Raw genomic sequence first — 23230 nt, 5'->3', positions numbered from 1 at the left:
GAAAAAACATGCCTTACCTGTGTGAACATAGGTTTGCCGTTCTGGGTGACCATGGTGCACTGGTCACAGTCGAGAGAGACAAAGTTGCTGTGGAAGGACTCCTTGGGATGCTTCAAGTTGTAGAAGAGCTCAGTGGCGCCTCCCTCGAAGATACTCCGAAAATATCTGGGAATCAACGTCCTACCAATGGCTGCAGGAAAACAAAATGGTGAATCAAGAACAGTGTTAAAACATCCTCTTTGTTAAGGATTACTCGCAAAAAAAATGTTCACATTAGTGGTTGGAATACGTGGATTTGGGCTTGGAGCAGATTGCTCATAAACAAGAACAAGCGTAAACACACAGTTTCGCCGTGTCGTGAAAATCTAATAGATTATTGCCACAATGTATAATCAAAATAAATCAAAATAAACCCCAAAATTGTGCCTAAGAGTGAAGTGCATTGTAAGTACAGACCAGCAGGGGGCAACAGAAGGAAAGGAACTGCATGGATTTATTCCATACAGGAAAACACACACTTAAAACACAGTGTAATATATGAATTATGACACATCATTTAGTGGTGACAATTGATACAAACATATTCATTTTCTACACTGCACCGCTTATCCCATATAATTACCACGACTTAAACCAGTTGAAAAACTTATTAAGGTGTTACCATTTAGTGGTCAACTGTACGGTATATATACTGTACTGTGCAATCTACTAATAAAAGTCTCAATCAATCAATCAATCAATCCCAGCCGACTTAGGGCGAGAGGTCGCCAACCCAGCTAATTGCAGGGCAGACAAATAAAAACAAGCATTCACACTCATATTCAACCCCATGGACAATTTTGAGTGCCCAATTATCCTAGCATGCATGTTTCTAAAAAGTGTACCTGGACAAAAAAACTGCTGCATGTGGAGAACATGTTAACTCCACACAATTCAAACCCTGGATCTCTTAACTGTGCGCCCAGCATGCTCACCACCAGGACATTGAGCAGCCATACAAACAAATTGTACAAATAAAGGCCTCTTTATTAAATAAATAAATAAACATGCCTGGACTCTCTACAATTTGAGGAAAAACAGCAATCGTTATTTTCAATTGTACTTAATCTTACTGTATCGTTTGGGTCCATCCTCCAGACAGAAAGTGATGGTGAGCATTGCGTCGTCCTCAAAAAACTCTGTGGTGAAGGCATCCCACCACAAATTGTCGCAATCCTGGCAGAGAAAGCACAAGTAACTTGTATTTGTTTATCCATAATTACATTTATATGGCACACAGAAGGCAAACTATGGGTATTTAATAGCACATAATTCTGGACTTAAATTGAGATTGTGAAATTCAATATGGTATGTTGAGACTCGTGCTAAACATTCCGGCTAAAGACCTTGTCATGTGTGGAGATTAACATTGGCGTGTGTGCACACTGACAGAAAATGTGCATCTCATTACTGCTACTCAGTTGGGGGCTTGGGCATGAAACAGTTGGTACTCCAATTACATTACAGCCAGGTTGATCAGATAATCTTATTAAAGCCTGAATGTAAAATGAAGTCGGAGAGGCCTCTGGACTCATTTCCACAAATAAAGCAGCAGCTGGGACGTAAATGGTAAAATACTGAATGTTATTGAAATGTTCTTGAAAATAAAAAGACCGATAGTGTATGTTGAGTTTGTAAATCTCATATAAATATGCAATGCATTTCTCGCACCTCTGTCCAGTTCTGTAGCCTTTTGTTCAGCTCGTACATGCGATAGTCTGTCTGGTTTCCGTACGGTGTGGGTCTCCTGAAACAGGAAATAAGAAATTTAACACTCAGGGCGCGCGTAATTACAGGGGATCTACAATGTTAGTTTTTCTTGGCAAGAAATGTGACATCATGAATTTAATTTGCAAGGCTTTGAACTCACCCCATTCCAGGTTCCATATATGACGGAGGGTACATGGGTGTAGGCCTGATGGTGGACACAAAAAACAATCAGCAATCAGGATCCATCAGCTCAGGGAAGTACATTTAATTACATGAGAGGGATTTAGGCACTTTACATTATGTTGTGATTTTTTTAATGAAGATTACCTAATGCACAATGCAGAAATGTCTATTAACCATAATAACGGCACAACAAGGCACGTTTACGTGTGTCACGATATCATTGTTCCCTTTTTTTTTCCAGGAGTAATGTTCTAGTCTCAACCTGCTCCACGTGTAAAGTGCCTTCAGACAACTTCTGTTGTGATTTGGTGGTTTATAGTTAAGATTGACTTGACTTGCTTTAAATGATGGTAAAAAAAAATGCTTTATTATTAGTGCAATAAATAGAAATATTTATTTAAAGCAAACCAACAAACGTGCTATTAAGAAACTCACTAATATTAACAGGACGGCATAAACGTGGTAATTGTACAAGGATATTATTTTTTCTATGTTAGATACCGTAGATAAAATGCTTTATTGTCATCAGACTGAGCATGACGAAAATACAGGTGGCTGTATGTTAGTTAAAGTTAAAACACAAGACAATGAATAAGTGGTTAAAAAACATGAATACCAATATGAACACACACCTTTTGATCAGGCTTTTCACTCATCATTTGAAACCATTTAGGTTCTTAATGTATTGTTATTTTCCATTGTATTGATTGCTATTATTACTACAAATATTCTCACTGTTTTGTGTTTTTAATCATTTATATTTTACCTATATTTTACAATATGTTATATATTATTTAAATTTTTTATTACATTTTTTAGTTATTCTCCAGTGTAGACACTGTCAACTTCCAAGGTGGCGTTTTTCCTCAATTATCAGTGCCGTGTTTTGTTATTGTCAATAGTGCTATGTGTGTGTTTTCTAGGGGTGTAACGGTACACAAAAATTTTGGTTCGGTACGTACCTCGGTTTAGAGGTCACGGTTCGGTTCATTTTCGGTACAGTAAAAAAACAACAAAATATAAATTTTTTGGTTATTTATTTAACAAATTTGTAAACAATGGCTTTATCCTTTTAACATTGGGAACTCTATAATAATTCTGCCCAGGTTAATCAACATTAAACTGCCTCAAGTTGTTTCTCAGATTAAATAAAATGACACCACTTTTCTTCTACATATAAAAAGTGCAACATTACCGGTAAACAGTTTCAAGTCAACTCATCATGCTTAATTTATTACAGCATTTGGGAAGCCTGTAGTTGATTTTTATTATGTAAATGTTATATTTTTATCAACATGTGATAGCAGGGACCCTGCCATTCAAAACTAGGCTGCTGCATTACTAATGATTAATGTAACTATAGCTGAAAAAAATGGTACAATAGCAATAGGAGAGACTATTCATCCCTGAACACCATGGAGTTCATGTAGGCTTAATGATGCAGTTACATTATTATATCAACTATCAGACAGAAACTCTTCATTTAACATAATGTCCTGCTTCAACACAGCTCAATCAACACAGAAAAAGGTAAAGTGAAATAACAGACAGACAGGGCTTTGTTGTCCGTAACACACACACACATGCACACATATATACACACACACGTACACCTACACACACACGCACACACACACACACACAGCGCAAAATGAGCTAACGTTACGCTAAAAGCGAATTACCCTTCTCCTCAAGCCAGGACTGCGAGCGAGCTGAGCTGCCGTTTAGGTTTCTAGAACGTCAACGGGCTCACAGTGATGTTACTTAGTTGACTGGGAGGTGTTTATTATAATTTGGGGAGAGTCCGCTGCCCGATGCTTACCTGCTAAACGCTAAGCACTGACTACATACGCTGCTGATTGGCTGTTACCGCTCTGAATACGCACTGCTGATTGGCTGTTACCGCTCTGTTTGTAACCAATCAGATGGTTGTGTGGGTGGGACAATGCTGGGTGCTGTGTAGAGTCCTGACAGAGACAAAGGCAGAAGGAAGCGGAGGCGGCTACTTAATATGTTCCTGTGGAAACTCGTTCGGTACACCTCCGAACCGAACCGAAACCCCCGTACCGAAACGGTTCAATACAAATACACTTACCGTTACACCCCTGGTGTTTTCTATTCTCTTCTTCTTTTGTTTGTGATTAGTGTAAAGCACTCTGTATTGAAAAGTGCTATATAAATAAGGTTTGATTGATTCATTTATTTGAATTTGGTTTGCATCACAGGTATTGTATATAGAAGTTAAGCCTGGGCCAATATTCGATCAGGAAATTTACTGACAATAAATGAAAATTAAGTCTTCCAGCATCGATCAATTGCCATGTGCATACTTCAAGAGCATTCACGCGTTTCATCGGTTTCAGCATGCTGCGCACGTTTGTCATCTGCTAGCGATAAATCTAGCGACTTTTTCCGGTGTTATTGGAGACTTTCCGTGTGTCTTGGAGACTCTGAGGTGCAGTAAATGTCCTCAACGAGGAGTGGCGGGTGCTGTTGTAAAACTCCCTCCCCCGTTCCAAAGCACTCACTGGTTGTCAGTGTGCAAAAGTTCTGCTTTTTTCTCCTTGGTTTCAAGAGCAGGATGTAAATGTAAATATTTCTTCACCGTCTTATCATGCTAAAATAGTTCCCTGCAACATCCCAATCTCATTGTTCATGTTAATGAGTCAGTCAATAGATGGGAATAATGTCACAATCCTCTCTTCTTTTGATCAAATTTGATTATCTAATATTTTAATTGATTTACATTTTTAAAAAAGCAAGCTAAGAATCAACATAAGAAAGTTTAACTTACAGCTCTGATAATACTTAGCGTGTTCACTTTGTTTTATTGTTTCTCTCTCCTACAGCATCCATTGCAATCAAATGTGCAAACAAGGCAACTTTCCTTACTGCAAAGTTGGCAACACTGCCCGCTAGCATCACACAGTGCAACAAGTTAGCCCGTGCAACACGTGTAGTAGCGAAAATGGACAAAATGATTACAAAACCAAATTCCACTGCACCAGTGTGAGGAATATTTCAGTTGTATCCTTTGGAACAAGATGAGCCTATCAACACAGAGGACCCAGTTTGCCGAATGTGCACAAATACAACAAACCTGCACACCAACTTCAAACACAACCCAATAGTCCACACTCATTGAGGCGTTTTGTGTACAAGGTGAGCACAAACAAAGCAGCATAAAATGGTGTGCACTCACACAGAAAGTCTGGTTAATAAATTCATCGCCAAAGACATGCTGACATTTAATACTGTTGGAAAAACTAAACTAACTAATTTCTAAAAGTGCTACAAACATTTGTCATATTGGTGTTTCATCAATCAAAATCTGCCGGACTTAAGTTATTTTTTCATGTGACTTGTTAAACTGCTGATACTGCAGTGTTTATATTGTTACTGGGTTAAAAATGTCCTAACTTGATTGTCAGTTAAGTAATTTACAACTCTACCTCTGCCTACAAGTTCAATATTGAAGCACAACTTAGTTTGTCACTACTTTATTTAGCTTCTTTTTTTTTTGGTTGTGTTTATTTGCTTTTTTATTTCACTTTTGTTATGTTTTTGTTTATTTTAATAGTATTTTTAGAATGTGCCGTGGGCCTTTAAAACATTAGCTGTGGCCCGCAAATGGCCTACGGGGCACACTTTTGACACCTCTGCTATAGATAATAAAAAATTAAATCTGATAAATCTATGGATAAAAAGCAGAGCCTGGTGACGCATGCGCGTTTATCATAACTCTCTCACTCTCTCTGTCTCTGCCCCTCCCTCACGAATGCTGCTGTGCGTACAATTTGTTTTGTTTTTAACCCCTTCTTAACCCTGAACGTACATTGAAAATACACGCAACCCTAACTCAAAATGCCGGACATTTGAGGCATTTAAGAAACTCCGCCCGGACAGCTCCGCAAAAGAGGACATGTCCGGTGAAAAGAGGACATATGGTCAGTCTATCGTAGCCCGTTAGCTGCTAGCATGCCGTGTGTTGTGCCTCGGTGTGCATTGTTTACACAACGTGCGTTACGCTACTTAATATGTCCGTGTGGAAACTCGTTCGGTACACCTCCAAACCAAACCGGAACCCCCGTACCGAAACGGTTCAATACAAATACACGTACCGTTACACCCCTACAATACAGTGTATTATTTTGTATATAAATGATAATAGAACCATTTCAAAACGTGTTACAAGGGCTCCTAATTCGGCTACTGACATATGCAGTAACACACTACATAATTTCCGGCTGTATTATTTTCTCAAAACTACTACTGATCTACTTGCTAATTTACGCCTAATAGCTGATTACTTTTTGTTGTAACATGTAACACTTCTGTTGTTGGATACTTTACCTTAAGTTTTGGGCAATACTACACATTTGAGTATCGATCCAATACCAAGTAGCTAAAAGGGCAGTATTGACCATACCAATGCTGATACTGATACTTCCATTCTCCAAGATCATTGAATAATTTAAATTTTTGATCACAATTACAATCAGACAAAAACGCAGGACAGCGGTGTAACAATATCCATTTTTTAAATATGGGCTCTGATTTCAATCCTTTTGATTTTTGCCGTTAAAGCCCTCCTGTGTCCAGTGATATATTTATTGATTTTGTAAACAATAACAAAAACGACAAAAAAAAATTTTGATGGTAAAAAAATATTGATCTAACCACTGTGGTATTGACCAAATTCTATACTACTTGGTATCATTACTGTCGATATTTGTATAAAGCAACCCACATTTTTCAAGAGAGATCTAGCTTGCATTTAGCGATTAACATACCCTCCTATGGTATGTAGTGTAGAATGTTTAGCTGTTCCTCGCCCTCCAGTGATAATAATGATACTTTTAAGAAAGGTAGTTTTATTGCTACCATGGAGGTGAAGCTTGCTGACTTATAAGTGGCTTTGGACATTAACCACTAGCAAAAATGCTACATTGCGTTGAGGATGCTTTTGTTTGCTTGTTAATGTCAATTCGCGAGACACATCTAGAATGTGTCATCAAAATGCATTATCACGATATAACGATAGTATCAAAAGCTCTATTGTCGATAATTTTCTATCATGTATCGCCCATGTAGCTCCAGTGTATTAAAATGCATCTGATTACATTACAACTACCATACATAACATAAAATCAATGTCTCTGATGATGTAACACATAGACTCAATATAATCAATACAATCAGAAGGGTACTAAAATACTTGTTTCAACAAAAAATTCTGCTGACATTGTACCGTATTTTCCGCACTATAAGGCGCACCTAAAAACCACAAATTTTCTCAAAAGCTGACAGTGCGCCTTATAATCCGGTGCGCCTTATATATGGGTTAATATTAATATTCATTTTCATAAAGTTTCGGTCTCGCAACTACGGTAAACAACCGCCATCTTTTTTCCCCGTAGAAGAAGAAGAAGCGCGCGGTGCATGCTGGGATATGTGACGTTTCATTTCCATTTGTGTGTTTATGTAAAGACCCCAAAATGGCTCCTATTAAGTGTGTTGTCTGTCTAATTATAAATAATGCAGACGAGGCGTGTTAACTGAGTTCTCAACGTTTACTCACAGCGTGCTCATAACCACATTCTATCTGCCAGCATACAACAACGCTTCTCAGGGCTACCGCGCATGCTCGTCACTATCGTTGCATGCTGGGTAGTGTAGTTGTTATATTTGCTAGCTCATAACATCACATTAAGAGACACGCTTACGCGCTTAATTCAATACTCGCCGTCATTCCGGGTGGATTGACAAAAGACCTCCAGCCGCTAGATATTGGTGTCAACAGGGCATTCGAAGCTAGACTGCTAACTGCGTGGGAACAGTGGATGACAGAAGGCGAACACACGTGACGTTCACCAAGACAGGGAGATAGCGCCAGACGACATACGCCACTATCTGCCAGTGGATCGTAAATGCCTGGGCTGATTCAGTCTCATCTGTGGTCCGAGCTTTCAGGAAGGCAGGAATTGTCACTGAACTAATAAACGGCAACGACACTGACTCCATTAATGACGACTTCGACGAGACGGAGCCGGCCATGTTGGATGCCGTATTCGCTCAACTGTTTAATTCGGACACTGAAGAAGAAGAATTCGAGGGATTTGTGAATGAGCTATAACTTCATAAAGTGAGCTTTACATTTTTATTTAGTGTGTTGTGTTGTGTGACATTAACGTTTGAGCAACGTTGAGATATTGATATATTGTTATTGCTCTGCACTATTTCACGTGTTACTATATTGTGATTACACGTTTGATTTACGTAACACGAGTAAATCAGCTGTTTATTCATTTTGGGAGTGAACGGAGTTGTCAGAACGCTGGTTTGTTATCTATTAATAAAGTTTGACTGACCTATCTGACTGTTTTGTTGACATAGGTGCGCCTTATAATCCGGTGCGCCTTATATATGAACAAAGTTTTGAAATATGCCATTCATTGAAGGTGCGCCTTATAATCCGATGCGCCTTATAGTGCGGAAAATACGGTACTGTAAACGTACAGGATCGTACAGGACAGGATAAAAAAAATCTACTCAAGCTTAAGACAAATTAAATACAAAAGTACTTGATGTAGAAGTTACTTTTAAAGAGGGGTAGTGCAAAAAAAGGAGAACGTGATACAAGTCTCAAAACCGCTGTTCTTTCATAAAGCAACACCTTTATGTGTACAGCTCCACTAATGGGCATTGAAGTGTTACTTTCAAAGGTGTACAGCTCCACTAATGGACATTGGAGTGTTACTTTCAAAGGCGAAATTAAAGTATTGCTAGAAACATAATTTTATATGGGACTTTATTGTATTATATGTATAGTACATGTTCCAAAAAGAAAAAAGCATAAAACACCACCAGAATTAGAGATATTACAAGTCAAAGTGATGAATCTTAGTGTTACGCTCATGCCTTGGTGTAACTAAACATTACCCTATAAGATGAAGGCAATTGCATTTTATTGATATTTGAAATGAATTCAATGTTTATAAATGAATATTTAAATATACTAAATGTAAAAAAGTGAATACATATTCAAAATAAGATCATTAAAGGGGAACATTATCACAATTTCAGAATAGTTAAAACCATTAAAAATCAGTTCCTAGTGGCTTATTATATTTTTCGAAGTTTTTTTCAAAATTTTACCCATCACCCAATATCCCTAAAAAAAGCTTCAAAGTGCCTGATTTTAACCATCGTTATAAACACCCGTTCATTTTCCTGTGACGTCACATAGTGAAGCCAACACAAACAAACATGGCGGAAAGAACAGCAAGCTATAGCGACATTAGCTCGGATTCAGACTCGGATTTCAGCGGCTTAAGCGATTCAACAGATTACGAATGTATTGAAACGGATGGTTGTAGTGTGGAGGCAGGTAGCGAAAACGAAATTGAAGAAGAAACTGAAGCTATTGAGCCATATCGGTTTGAACCGTATGCAAGCGAAACCGACGAAAACGACACGACAGCCAGCGACACGGGAGAAAGCGAGAACGAATTCGGCGATCGCTTTCTAACCAACGATTGGTATGTGTTTGTTTGGCATTAAAGGAAACTAACAACTATGAACTAGGTTTACAGCATATGAAATACATTTGGCAACAACATGCACTTTGAGAGTGCAGACAGCCCAATTTTCATCAATTAATATATTCTGTAGACATACCCTCATCCGCGCTCTTTTCCTGAAAGCTGATCTGTCCAGTTTTGGAGTTGATGTCAGCAGGCGAGGGAAGCTAGGGCCCATAGGGGGTTTAGCTCGCTCGCCTGCGGAAACAAACTGCCGCCATTGCTTGCCGTGCTACCGAGGTCCTTTGTCCCTGAATTGCTCACACACTCCGGCAGATTCAATGGGGGTCTGGCGGCAGATTTCTTTGACTATCGTTGGAAATGCATCTGCTTTGAGTGTCGCAGGATATCCACACATTCTTGCCATCTGTGTCGTAGCATAGCTTTCGTCGGTAAAGTGTGCGGAACAAACGTCCAATTTCTTGCCACTTTCGCATCTTTGGGCCACTGGTGCAACTTGAATCCGTCCCTGTTCGTGTTGTTACACCCTCCGACAACACACCGACGAGGCATGATGTCTCCAAGGTACAGAAAACAGTCGAAAAAACGGAAAATAACAGAGCTGATTTGACTCGGTGTTTGAGAAAATGGCGGATTGCTTCCCGATGTGACGCCACGTTGTGACGTCATCGCTCCGAGAGCGAATATTAGAAAGGCGTTTAATTCGCCAAAATTCACCCATTTAGAGTTCGGAAATCGGTTAAAAAAATATATGGTCTTTTTTCTGCAACATCAAGGTATATATTGACGCTTACATAGGTCTGGTGATAATGTTCCCCTTTAAATGAAATCTAGTTTGGTTACGCCATCATGAGCGCAACACAAGGTTGTAAAAGTTCCAACTACAATTCTAAATAAGATGTCAAAAGCAAACTGAAATCAAATACACACAGCTTAAAGATTGAACAATACCTATTTAAATTTAGTAATACATAAATATGATGATTTATCAAAATATAAAAGAAATATACCTGAACAGAACGCTCATGATGGTTACACCAAAAAGTAACGCTATGAATCGCGTTTTTCCAAGTTTTTGGGGCATTTTTATGCTATTTCCAAGCATCTCCTTTTTATTATCGTTGATTTTAAATGGTCAAACTAATGCATATTATATATACATGCCCTAGTAAACAAAAAAAATTCATATTTATTTTGATTGTATTTTGATTGATCATTTTGAAGTACATTTGTGCAGGTGGGTGTGAATATACCCATTACCAAAGCTGTACACTTATGTAGTTCACTAACAATCCCTTGTGCTTTTTTGTTTTTACTTTCAATTTATAGTAAGTGCAGAAAAAAACTGTTTAAAAAGTAGAAACACACAAAAATATACACAATTATAGTAACTTGAGGCAGATTTCTAATCTACTTCTTGCACTGGATGTCATTAGACTGAAGGTGCACCAAATGTAGAATGCATTATTGCAGAATCAAATGACAGGAACATGATATAGGGAGACTCACCCCACATCTCGGTCCAGCATAGCGCCTGGGTGGAAAGGAGGGAAGCTGCCGCCGTTGGGGGGTTCCTTGGGAGAGTACAGCTTGAATGACTTTGACGAACAGCCTGCGCACACACACACACACAGCAGGGATAAAAGAGCAAAGATTTAGAGACGATTGCTTTGATGTAGCTCCTTCCCAAATCACATCGTCCAAGTAATGCAACTCTGCGTGTTTTTGCTCGCGCCGGTTGAAAGTGCAGTGCCCGTTTTAACCCACCTCCCCTTTTCCAGGATGCTTTCATTAGCTAATGCATCTTCAATCTGGTAAATGGACAAGAAAAACAAACACGATCTGACCGCTTCTTATATCACGCACGCTGTTATAGGGAACCCTCCCCTCCAGAAGAGCCGATCACCATCTGCACCAGTGTGTACATCTCCCCCTGTAGTTGCCTCCTCCACCCTTCCCCCCACTACCCGGGCTGTTGTTAACCCTTGTCTGGCCAGATGAAGCACTCAAAACAACTCTGGGCGCTGGGAAAACATCTGATTCTGTGAGACCTCACACAGACGAGGGCTGCATGTAATTGCGTCCGACAAACAATATTTTAAACACTACCAGACAGAGACGCCGAGGGAGGGGTCACATTCCTTGGGAATATGACCCCAGCTGCCTCATTACAGCCAGCCACTCTCTTCACAGACACTTTATTAGGCATTAATTACGGCGCTGTTTGATCGTTCTAGTACTACCCTTTGTTGGCGATATTTTGCAAGTGCAAGCTGAGGGGATGCTATGTTAATTTGACCCGTCACAATTCATGCACAACATAGTATGTCACTGTCAGCTTGGTGTATAAAAGGCCGCGGTGCCAGATTAAAACCAACAGGGGGAGAAGGGGGGGGGGGGGGGGGGGGGTGACTGCAGCATTGCCTAAATGGGTTTAATCTTCCCACTGAGGGGGAAGCCAAGCACCGTTTTCGGTGTTAGTACAAGACGACAAGAGTGGTGTGCGTGGTGAACTGCATACCGCAGTCACTGTGAGGGATTTACTTTCTCAAGAGCACTCAATAATGCTTCGTATTTGACCCCTGGACTGACACTCTACACCGGGCAAAATATATTAGTCGGCTGCGTTCAATCAACGCACACATTGAAACCTGTTCTTGTTTAGAGCCGGGTGCATTTTTGGAAATGACATCATACACGTAAGCGACACGATACATCAAGTTGCATCAACAGAGTTCTTGAATACAAACTTAGGGGTGTAACGGTACGTGTATTTGTATTGAACCGGTTCGGTTGAGAGGTTTACCGAACAAGTTTCCACACGGACATATTAAGTAGCGTAACGCACGTTGTGTAAACAATGCACACCAAGGCACAACACACGGCATGCTAGCAGCTAACGGGCTACAATAGACTGACCATTTGTCCTCTTTTCACCGGACATGTCCTCTTTTGCGGAGCTGTCAGGGCAGAGTTTCTTAAATGCCTCAAATGTCCGGCATTTTGAGTTAGGGTTGCGTGTATTTTCAATGTACGTTCAGGGTTAAGAAGGGGTTAAAAACAAAACAAATTGTGTGCGCAGCAGCATTGGTGAGGGAGGGGCAGAGACAGAGAGTGAGAGAGTTATGATAAACGCGCATGCGTCGCCAGGCTCTGCTTTTTATCCATAGATTTATCAGATTTCATTTTTTATTATCTATAGCAGAGGTGTCAAAAGTGTGCCCCGGAGGCCATTTGCGGCCCACAACTAATGTTTTAAAAGCCAACGGCACATTCTAAAAATACTATTAAAATAAACAAAAACATAACAAAAGTGAAATAAAAAAAAGCTTAAAGGTTAAATGTAATTTAGAAAAAGTTGCAATGTTGACTAATAAAACAAAGCTGTTTTTTTTCTTTCAAACTGTCATTGCTCAAAACATAATATTGAATCAAAATCAATGTTATTATGAATTATTGACCTATCCAAGGTTCCAATTACCTCACATCAAATATTCCACTAAGAAAAATATTTTTGGTGGAAGATTTTGCAAATTTGGTATATATTAATAACCCAAAAATTGATATTTTGTTGTTTTCTTACTGTACCGAAAATGAACCTAACCGTGACCTCTAAACCGAGGTACGTACCGAACCGAAATTTTTGTGTACCGTTTCACCCCTACAAACTATACTTTCCTTGTTGCTTGAGACATGTTTTATTGGGCAATGCACAATGTAACTGTGCCAACTTGCACCTACTGTGCTTTTTCAGACATACTAAATGACGCCATAAAAAGCGCCCACAAAACAGTTTCGGCCTTGATGGATTACATTGCCTGTGCTGAACAATTAGGGCCCATGCAGCAATTGCTGCCATATTTAAATTGCTTTGTTTATCATCATTACCCTGACATTCTTTTAGTACACCAACTCACTTCTTAAATATGATACCCAAACACATCCTGCCAAAAAAAAACAGACTAAGGATGCAGTGCCCCAAATAATTGCAGGGTTTATCATCCACACCTCAAATCACAACCCTGTAATTGATACCAACATGTGTTATCTAGGACACAACGCATGTAACGCAAATGTGGCATCTAAAATGCCCAAGTCTTTCCTCGTTTTCAAGCACAACGGTAGGGTTGGGAAGCTTACAACAACTCACAATTTGATTCTAATTCCTGGGGTTATGATTCAATTCAAAATGTATACTCGATTCAATGCGGTACTCTATTCAAACCGATTCTTGCAATTTATTGTTAGGTATAAAAATTATGATAAAAACTTTTCGAAACAAGTTTCAGGCTACAAAAGCTCTTCTTGGCTGCTGACGAATGAAATATCGATTATTTTAGTAAACCATCGATTAATTTGTTCGGATAAAACACACTTCACAATCCCAAATGCATACTTTTAGGAAAAAAGTTGAAATAAACAAAAACTTTTTTTTTGTTTTTGTTTTTTTAATAAATTGCCATTGAGTTAAAAAGTTAAAGTTAAAGTCCCAACGATATTCAGACACACCTAGGTGTGGTGAAATTATCCTCTGCGTTGACCCATCCCCATGATCACCCCCTGGGAGGTGAGGGGAGCAGTGAGCAGCAGCGGTGGCCGCGCTTGGGAATCATTTTGGTGATTTAACCCCCAATTCCAACCCTTGAAGCTGAGTGCCAAGCAGGGAGGCCATGGGTCCCATTTTTATAGTCTTTGGTATGACACGGCCGGGGTTTGAACTCACAACCTTCCAGTCAACATTGAAATTATACTTTTAACATGTGTGCCTTTATCCATCTATCCATTTTCTACCGCTTGTCCCTTTTGGGTGTCACGTGGGTGCTGTTCGCCAGCACACAGATCAAGGCACCCACACACCACCGCTCTCATGTGTGCTCTATTGCAGCGGCCATGCGTTTCGAATGAATCAATGTTAAATAGTTACACTCATTAAACAATGAATCGTAGCAACAAAATATAAATCAAAGCTTTTTTTCTAATCGATTAGTCGTTGCAGCCCTAATGACGTTTATGTATGTACATGGCTTAAAACATTTTTTTAAATGTATTTATTAATAAGCCATTGCACGGGTCACCCAAAAGGGGGTCCCTCCAAGATTTTTCGGTGTCCCCATTGGGTTAAGTTTGTTGTTGCCTTGATGTGGGATCAGAGCCGAGGATGTCATCGTGGCTTGTGCAGCCCTTTGGGCATTTGTGATTAAGGGCTATATAAGTAAACTTTGATTGATTGATAAAAATGTTTTATTTGTTGTATTTTTTTTAAATATATTTTTGGAAATTATGAATTGATTTAGGATATTTTTGGTTTCTTTTGGTTCTCTTTTTTGGGGGGCCGGAGGGGTTCATGTATGTGTGTGTTTATATACATATATGTGTATCCTTGGTTTTATTTTTTTCAAAACACTTGACTGTATTTGTGTACGTGGGTGTGTGTGTGTGTATGTATGTATGTATGCATATATATACTTTTTTTTTCTCCACTAATTGCTAAGATTAGTCTCATTGAAATGTGTCTTCTTGTTGTTTCATTCCCCCTGTTATTTTTGGTGTTTTGTGGGCATTTGCATTGCCAACATTTCAATGTATACTGCTGTATATGTGTTGTAAAAATTGAAAATCCTAAATAAATCTTAAAATTAAAAAAAGAATCGCGATTCGGATGTCAACCAATATTTTTGAGCAACCTTACTAAACAGATCAAGACTGGCCTCAAAAATTAGGGATTCTGAAAAAAGTGAAAACAAGAGAAAGAAAGTGAACAATTCAAAAAATCTGAGAAAGCAAATAATGGACATTTATGAATTGGTTCGTGGCGTTACATAATATTTTACTTTTGATCAGTACCGTTCTGTTGAATAAAGGATAAACACAAAATAAAGACCTCCCTCTAATAAACCTTTTAGCACTAATACAGTGTTGGCGTAAATGCATTTTTGTGTCTTTTTACGCATTGAAATCAGAGAGGACGCGAAATTAAGAGGACGCGGATTTTTTATTTTTTTTGCAGATTATGGCTTTGCGCTGGTGTTTTGTTTTGTTTATATTTGCCGGGTCAAATTATTAATTATTGGTTAACTTCAAAGTAATGCACTTTCCGGTACAATTTCTTAAATTTTGATTCACCGAAAGTTTTATCGATCACAAATACTTCATTTCCGGTATTGGGACTCCCGCGTGTTATTGTGTAAAGCAAAGCTTCAATGAAATGTGGCTTTAGGAGCCACTTTTCAGCAAATGGCTCACTTATGAAGATGGAAAGATGTTTTGCACGCCATGTAAATGGGCTAAGAAAAAGAACACCTACCGGTATATGACCGGGTGCACTGATTTTCAAAGATCCAGCCTCACCAGGCACCAAGAAACACCCTCCAATTTGGGTCCCGACAGTTCCGCTCTTTGGTCGAAATGACGAAGCCGTCGATTTGTTACAACTCCCTGCAGCTATAGCCGCCCTTAACAGCAGGCCCGGCCGACCTGTCTGACAAGCCTGTAAATGTGTGTTGGTCATGTATGATGTCTTTTTGTTATTTTTGTTTTTGTGATGTGTAATGTCCATTGTTCAAATGTACGGCAGTGAAAATTAATTTCCCCAAGGGGACCAATAAATCTAAATCTAATCTTTATTTATGTTTTCCACAAAGCCAAGCGTACATCCACCATCCAAGTAACACTCCTGAACATGCTAGCGCTCCCTCTCCTAACTTGCCCACTCACTTACACACAACACTCACCCCACATACCGCCATTCTTAAAGGGGAACACACAGCTTATGGCCATCACCAAGCCTGTGATGAAATGCTCGAGGCATTGAGTGCCACCATTTAATAATTAAATGACATTGAAACTAACTTGCCAAATTCTAAGTTTGTTGGCATTATTTGCCATGAAAGTGTAGATGTGGCGGTTTTTAAATGACTGATGATCTACGTACAGGTGAGAATAATCAATTCATTATCATCATTTCATGACCGAAGCAAAACACTTTTTACACTTTTATACAGAAATAAATACACCTACAACTTATTAAATGAAAATATAGAAAAAAAATACTGGCAGCGGTAAAGTTTAGATCCATGAAGGAAAGAAGAAAGTGAATGAATGTTTACAACTGACATATGCATGAAAATGTGTTTTCTTTTGTATTATTTTTTTATGAATTAAGTAATGTTTATAAAAATCGTTTGCCAAAACACAATATAGAATGTGAGATATACCGTATTTTCCGCACTATACGGCGCACCGGATTATTAGCCTCACCTTCAATGAATGGCATATTTCATAACTTTGTCCACCAATAAGCCGCCCCGGACTATAAGCCGCGCCTACGCTGCGCTAAAGGGAATGTCAAAAAAACAGTCAGATAGGTCAGTCAAACTTTAATAATATATTGAAAACCAGCGTTCTAACAACTCTGTCCCAAAATGTACGCAAATGTGCAATCACAAACATAGTAAAATTCAAAATAGTGCAGAGCAATAGCAACATAATGTTGCTCGAACGTTAATGTCACAACACACAAAATAAACATAGCGCTCACTTTCTGAAGTTATCCTTCATTCGTAAATCCTTCGTCTTCGGTGTCCGAAGTGAAAAGTTGGGCAAATGTGAGATCCAAAATGGACGGTTCCGTCTCGTCGAAGTCATCGGAGTCAGTGTCACTGTTATCCAGCAGTTCTGTGAATCCTGCCTTCCGGAAAGCTCGGACCACAGTTGTGACCGAAATATCTGCCCAGGCATTTACGATCCACTGGCAGATGTTGGCGTCGTCTGGCGCTGCCTCCGTCTTAGTGAATGTGTGTTCGCCTTCTGTCATCCATTGTTCCCACGCAGTTAGCAGTCTAGCTTCGAATGCCCTGTTGACACCAATATCTAGCGGCTGGAGGTCTTTTGTCAATCCACCCGGAATGACGGCGAGTATTGAATTAAGCGCGTAAGCGTGTCTCTTAAAGTGATGTTATGAGCTAGCAAATATAACAACTACACTACCCAGCATGCAACGATAGTTACGAGCATGCGCGGTAGCCCTGAGAAGCGTTGTATGCTGGCAGTTAGAATGTGGTTATGAGCACGCTGTGAGTAAACGTTGAGAACTCAGTTAACACGCCTCGTCTGCATTATTTATAATTAGACAGACAACACACTTAATAGGAGCCATTTTGGGGTCTTTACATAAACACACAAATGGAAATGAAACGTCACATATCCCAGCATGCACCGCGCGCTTCTTCGTCATCCACTGTTCCCACGCAGTTAGCAGTCTAGCTTCGAATGCCCTGTTGACACCAATATCTAGCGGCTGGAGGTCTTTTGTCAATCCACCCGGAATGACGGCGAGTATTTAATTAAGCGCGTAAGCGTGTCTCTCAATGTGATGTTATGAGCTAGCAAATATAACAACTACACTACCCAGCATGCAACGATAGTTACGAGCATGCGCGGTAGCCCTGAGAAGCGTTGTTGTATGCTGGGAGTTAGAATGTGGTTATGAGCATGCTGTGAGTAAACGTTGAGAACTCAGTTAACACGCCTCGTCTGCATTATTTATAATTAGACAGACAACACACTTAATAGGAGCCATTTTGGGGTCTTTACATAAACACACAAATGGAAATGAAACGTCACATATCCCAGCATGCACCGCGCGCTTCTTCTTCTTCCGGGGGCGGGTGGTTGCTTACAGTACAAGAAGAAGCGCTTCCTGTTCTATGGGGGCGGGTGCTTACCTTGGCGGTTGCTTGCGTAGAAGAAGAAGCGCTTCCTGCTCTACCGGGAAAAAAGATGGCGGCTGTTTACCGAAGTTGCGAGAACGAAACTTTATGAAAATGAATCTTAATATTTATCCATATATAAAGCGCACCGGGTTAAAAGCCGCACTGTCAGCTTTTGAGTAAATTTGTGGTTTTTAGGTGCGGCTAATGGTGCGGAAAATACGGTAACAGGATAATGCATACATTTATCATTTCAATCAATCAAAATGTAATTATATAACCCTAAATCACGAGTGTCTCAAAGGGCTGCACAAGCCACAATGACATCCTCGGCTCAGATCCCACATCAGGGCAAGAACAAACTCAAACCCAATGGGATTACAATGAGAAACCTTGGAGGGGACCGCAGATGTGGGGACCCCGGCCCCTGGGCGACCAGTGCAATGGATGTCGAGTGGATCTAGCATAATAGTGTGAGAGTCCAGTCCATAGTGGATCTAAAGTAAAGTAAAGTACCAATGATTGTCACACACACACTAGGTGTGGTGAAATTTGTCCTCTGCATTTGGCCCATCCCCTTGTTCACCCCCTGGGAGGTGAGGGGAGCAGTGGGCAGCAGCAGTGCGGCGCTCGGGAATCATTTTTGGTGATTTAACCCCCAATTCCAACCCTTGATGCCGAGTGCCAAGCAGGGAGGTAATGGGTCACATTTGTATAGTCTTTGGTATGACTCGACCTACCGATCTCAGGGCGGACACTAACCACAAGGCCACTGAGTAGGTATAGCACAGGCCTGGGCAATTATTTTGACTCGGGGGCCACATTTAGAGAAAAAATGTCTGGGGGCTGGTATATCTATCTCTAGGACCACAAATACAAAACCTCACAATAATGTCTGATTGAATGCTAAAAACGCCTGAAAAAACGCAATGGAATTTAATTTTTTTTTTACTGAATGAGACACCCAAAATGTACATGAAAATAAAGAATGTGGGATTCACAATATTAACTAAGAACGATAAAACACTGAATATTGACAACATATGAACGTCACACCCCCTCTCGATCGACATATTTTACAATCAAGCGAAACGCAACAAAAATGCAACAAACACAGCAAAATATGAACACGAAGGGGGAAAAAAACACAATCTGATACATCTGATATCACTAAGCTTTAGAACTTTGTTGTGAAAATCTCCTTCCGCGTCTGTCCCTGACACCCCATTTCAGGAAACACTCCGTGGAAACGCTCCCCACCCACACTGCTTGGTGCCTCGTCTGAGCTGCTGTGACTTAGATGAGCCATAGTAACTAATGAGACTACCAAAGTAACTAATACATCATACAAAAGCGCAGATTTCCATTAGGGCTGCAACAACTAATCGATTATCTCGATTAAAATCGATTATAAGAATAGTTGCCGATTAATTTAGTCATCGATTTGTTGGATCGATGCTATGCGCATGCGCAAAGGCTACGCTTCTTTTTTTAACCTTTATTTATAAACTGCAACATTTACAAACAGCTGAGAAACAATAATCAAAATAATAGGGGTGTAACGGTACGTGTATTTGTATCGAACCGTTTCGGTACGGGGGTTTCGTTTCGGTGCGGAAGTGTACCGAACGAGTTTCCACACGGACATATTAAGTAGCGTACTTCACGTTGTGTAAACAATACTCAAAATGCCGGACATTCGAGGCATTTAAGAAACTCCGCCCTGACAGCTGCGCAAAAGAGGACATGTCCGGTGAAAAGAGGACGTATGGTCAGTCTATCCTAGCCCGTTAGCTGTTAGCATGCTAGCAAAAGAGGACTAGCAGCGACCGGGCTAGGTCCTGACTATACGTCCTCTTTTCACCGGACACGTCCTCTTTTCACCGGACATGTCCTCTTTTGCGGGGCTGTCGGGCGGAGCTTCTTAAATGCCTCAAATGTCCGGCATTTTGAGTTAGGGTTGCGTGTATTTTCAATGTACGTTCAGGGTTAAGAAGGTTAAAAACACAACAAATTGTGCGTGCAGCAGCATTCGTGAGGGAGGGGGAGAGACGGAGAGAGCGAGAGAGTTGATAAACGCGCATGCGTCGCCAGGCTCTGCTTTTTATCCATAGATTTATCACATTTAATTTTTTATTATCTATAGCAGGGGTGTCAAAAGTGCATTTTTGTAACATTTTCCTTGTTTTATTTGGCAAGTTGAAATAACATGGCGCCAGTATGCTGTTTTTTTTTTCAATAAAATACTGGAAAGGATAGAAATGTAGTTTGTCTCTTTTATCCGATTATTAATCGATTCATCGAAGTAATAATCGACAGATTAATCGATTATCAAATTAATCGTTAGTTGCAGCCCTAATTTCAACCATTGGAATACTTTGTGTAGTTCAAGATTTACAGTAATTTGTAAACATCACTGCACATCATAATGGCAGTTACAATTTCCATCTTCCATCCATCCATCCATCCATTTTCTACCGCTTATTCCCTTCGGGGTCGCGGGGGGGCGCTGGAGCCTATCTCAGCTACAATCGTGCGGAAGGCGGTTTACACCCTGGACAAGTCGCCACCTCATCGCAGGGCCAACACAGATAGACAGACAACATTCACACTCACATTCACACACTAGGGCCCATTTAGTGTTGCCAATCAACCTATCCCCAGGTGCATGTCTTTGGAGGTGGGAGGAAGCCGGAGTACCCGGAGGGAACCCACGCAGTCATGGGGAGAACATGCAAACTCCACACAGAAAAATCCTGAGGCCGGGATTGAACTCACGACTCCTCAGGACCTTCGTATTGTGAGGCAGACGCACTAACCCCTCTACTACCGTGCTGCCCACAGTTTCCATCTTAAATATCTAAAATAATTTGGGAATGTCCGGTGGGCCATATTGAAAAGCTTAAAGGGGAACATTATCACAATTTCAGAAGGGTTAAAATCATTAAAAATCAGTTCCAAGTGGCTTATTTTATTTTTCGAAGTTTTTTTTCAAAATTTTACCCATCACGCAATATCCCTAAAAAAAGCTTCAAAGTGCCTGATTTTAACCATCGTTATATACACCCGTCCATTTTCCTGTGACGTCACACAGTGATGCCAATACAAACAAACATGGCGGAAAGAACAGCAAGCTATAGCGACATTAGCTCGGATTCAGACTCGGATTTCAGCGGCTTAAGCGATTCAACAGATTACGCATGTATTGAAACGGATGGTTGTAGTGTGGAGGCAGGTAGCGAAAACGAAATTGAAGAAGAAACTGAAGCTATTGAGCCATATCGGTTTGAACCGTATACAAGCGAAACCGACGAAAACGACACGACAGCCAGCGACACGGGAGAAAGCGAGGACGAATTCGGCGATCGCCTTCTAACCAACGATTGGTATGTGTTTGTTTGGCATTAAAGGAAACTAACAACTATGAGCTAGGTTTACAGCATATGAAATACATTTGGCAACAACATGCACTTTGAGAGTGCAGACAGCCCATTTCAGGCGCGCTAAGAACATATATTTTTCCACGATTTCAGCACTCAGGTTAACCATACCTAAATAGACACAAAATACTGCATTACACAAGACTACCCGAATGTACTCGAATGATTGAAAAAAAATACATGTTTTTAAGCTAAATTATTGGTAAACACAGTTTATGTATAATAATTTACGTAAAACCGCGAGTAATGAATAAAGTTTTCATCAATTAATATATTCTGTAGACATACCCTCATCCGCTCTCTTTTCCTGAAAGCTGATCTGTCCAGTTTTGGAGTTGATGTCAGCATCTGCTTTGAGTGTCGCAGGATATCCACACATTCTTGCCATCTCTGTCGTAGCATAGCTTCCGTCGGTAAAGTGTGCGGAACAAACGACAGACCATTTCGTCGACTTTCCCCACAGCCAGGTATTTTGAACAAATTTTGTCCAATTTCTTGCCACTTTCGCATCTTTGGGGCACTGGTGCAACTTGAATCCGTCCCTGTTCGTGTTGTTACACCCTCCGACAACACACCGACGAAAGTGAGAAAATGGCGGATTGCTTCCCGATGTGGCGTCACAACGCTCCGAGAGCGAATAATAGAAAGGCGTTTAATTCGCCAAAATTCACCCATTTAGAGTTCGGAAATCGGTTAAAAAAAAAAGGTCTTTTTTCTGCAACATCAAGGTATATATTGACGCTTACATAGGTCTGGTGATAATGTTCCCCTTTAACGGGCAACGTGTGGCCCCTGGGCCTTAATTTGCCCAGGTCTGGTTTAGCATAATAGTATGATTGATTGATATTTATAATTTGTTTTCAAAAAACGCTTACAAAAAAGTGGGACCCCATTTTTATGACTTGATGGGGTCCCTGGGACCCCATTTTGAAAATTCTGCACTTAAGTAAGTGACCACAACCAGCCAATATGAGTGAATGCAGCGACTTTTTACAAGGTAAAACACAATTTTGCGTGACATATATTGCTTACACTAGCAGCCACGTAATAATCTGACAGACTTTATTAATGCAACTTTTTAATTGGGATCCTGCTGCAGCAAAGTCCGCCATAACCGATCAGTGCAAACAATGGAGCTGCTGCATCCAACCACACACACGCGAGACGTGATCAGACGCCAATAAATACTAAACAAGAGGAAAATAAACCTGCAATGACTATAAGTGACAGAACCAGCTGCAGGGGTGTCCTTACACAGGCAGCCATAGCAACCAACACCCCGGGCTCGGTGTCAACTATCCGCTGGGCCGCATCCGTTCACGGGGAAGGGATGCTAAGGCTATCGACCCTGTCGCTAGCACCGCCACTAGTGCAGGACGACCCGGTACAGCGTTCGTTACCCTGCTACGGACCGGCGGCGACAATACCGACAAGAGAGGGGTGTGTGCGGCGGTTACCTGCAGAGAAAGATCCACCGAAAGGCGGCGTTGCTCCACACCTCCACTCGGCGCTTCCAAGCTAGCTTCGGTGCTAGCCGGAGAAGCTGGACGGTGAAAGCTCTGTCGCTTGATAAAACACTCGCACTGTCCCCACACGTAAGACGGCA

General features: G+C 40.6%; 1 protein-coding gene across 2 annotated transcripts in view; it reads right to left on the bottom strand.

Annotated features, from left to right (window-relative positions):
* The window catches only part of ldb1a (LIM domain binding 1a), a 79741-nt gene that overhangs the window by 11958 nt on the left and 44553 nt on the right, over window positions 1-23230 (bottom strand). For both annotated transcript variants that reach the window (XM_061946092.1, XM_061946166.1), the window contains exons 3-7: window positions 10986-11088; window positions 1910-1954; window positions 1711-1786; window positions 1113-1215; window positions 18-190 (exon numbers count right to left, since the gene is read on the bottom strand). In XM_061946092.1, coding sequence (XP_061802076.1) covers window positions 18-190; window positions 1113-1215; window positions 1711-1786; window positions 1910-1954; window positions 10986-11088 — 500 coding nt within the window. The remainder of the gene's footprint in view (window positions 1-17; window positions 191-1112; window positions 1216-1710; window positions 1787-1909; window positions 1955-10985; window positions 11089-23230) is intronic.

Source organism: Nerophis lumbriciformis, linkage group LG02 (assembly GCF_033978685.3).
Source record: "Nerophis lumbriciformis linkage group LG02, RoL_Nlum_v2.1, whole genome shotgun sequence".
NCBI lineage: Eukaryota > Metazoa > Chordata > Actinopteri > Syngnathiformes > Syngnathidae > Nerophis > Nerophis lumbriciformis.
This window is presented reverse-complemented; position numbering and strand designations above follow the sequence as displayed.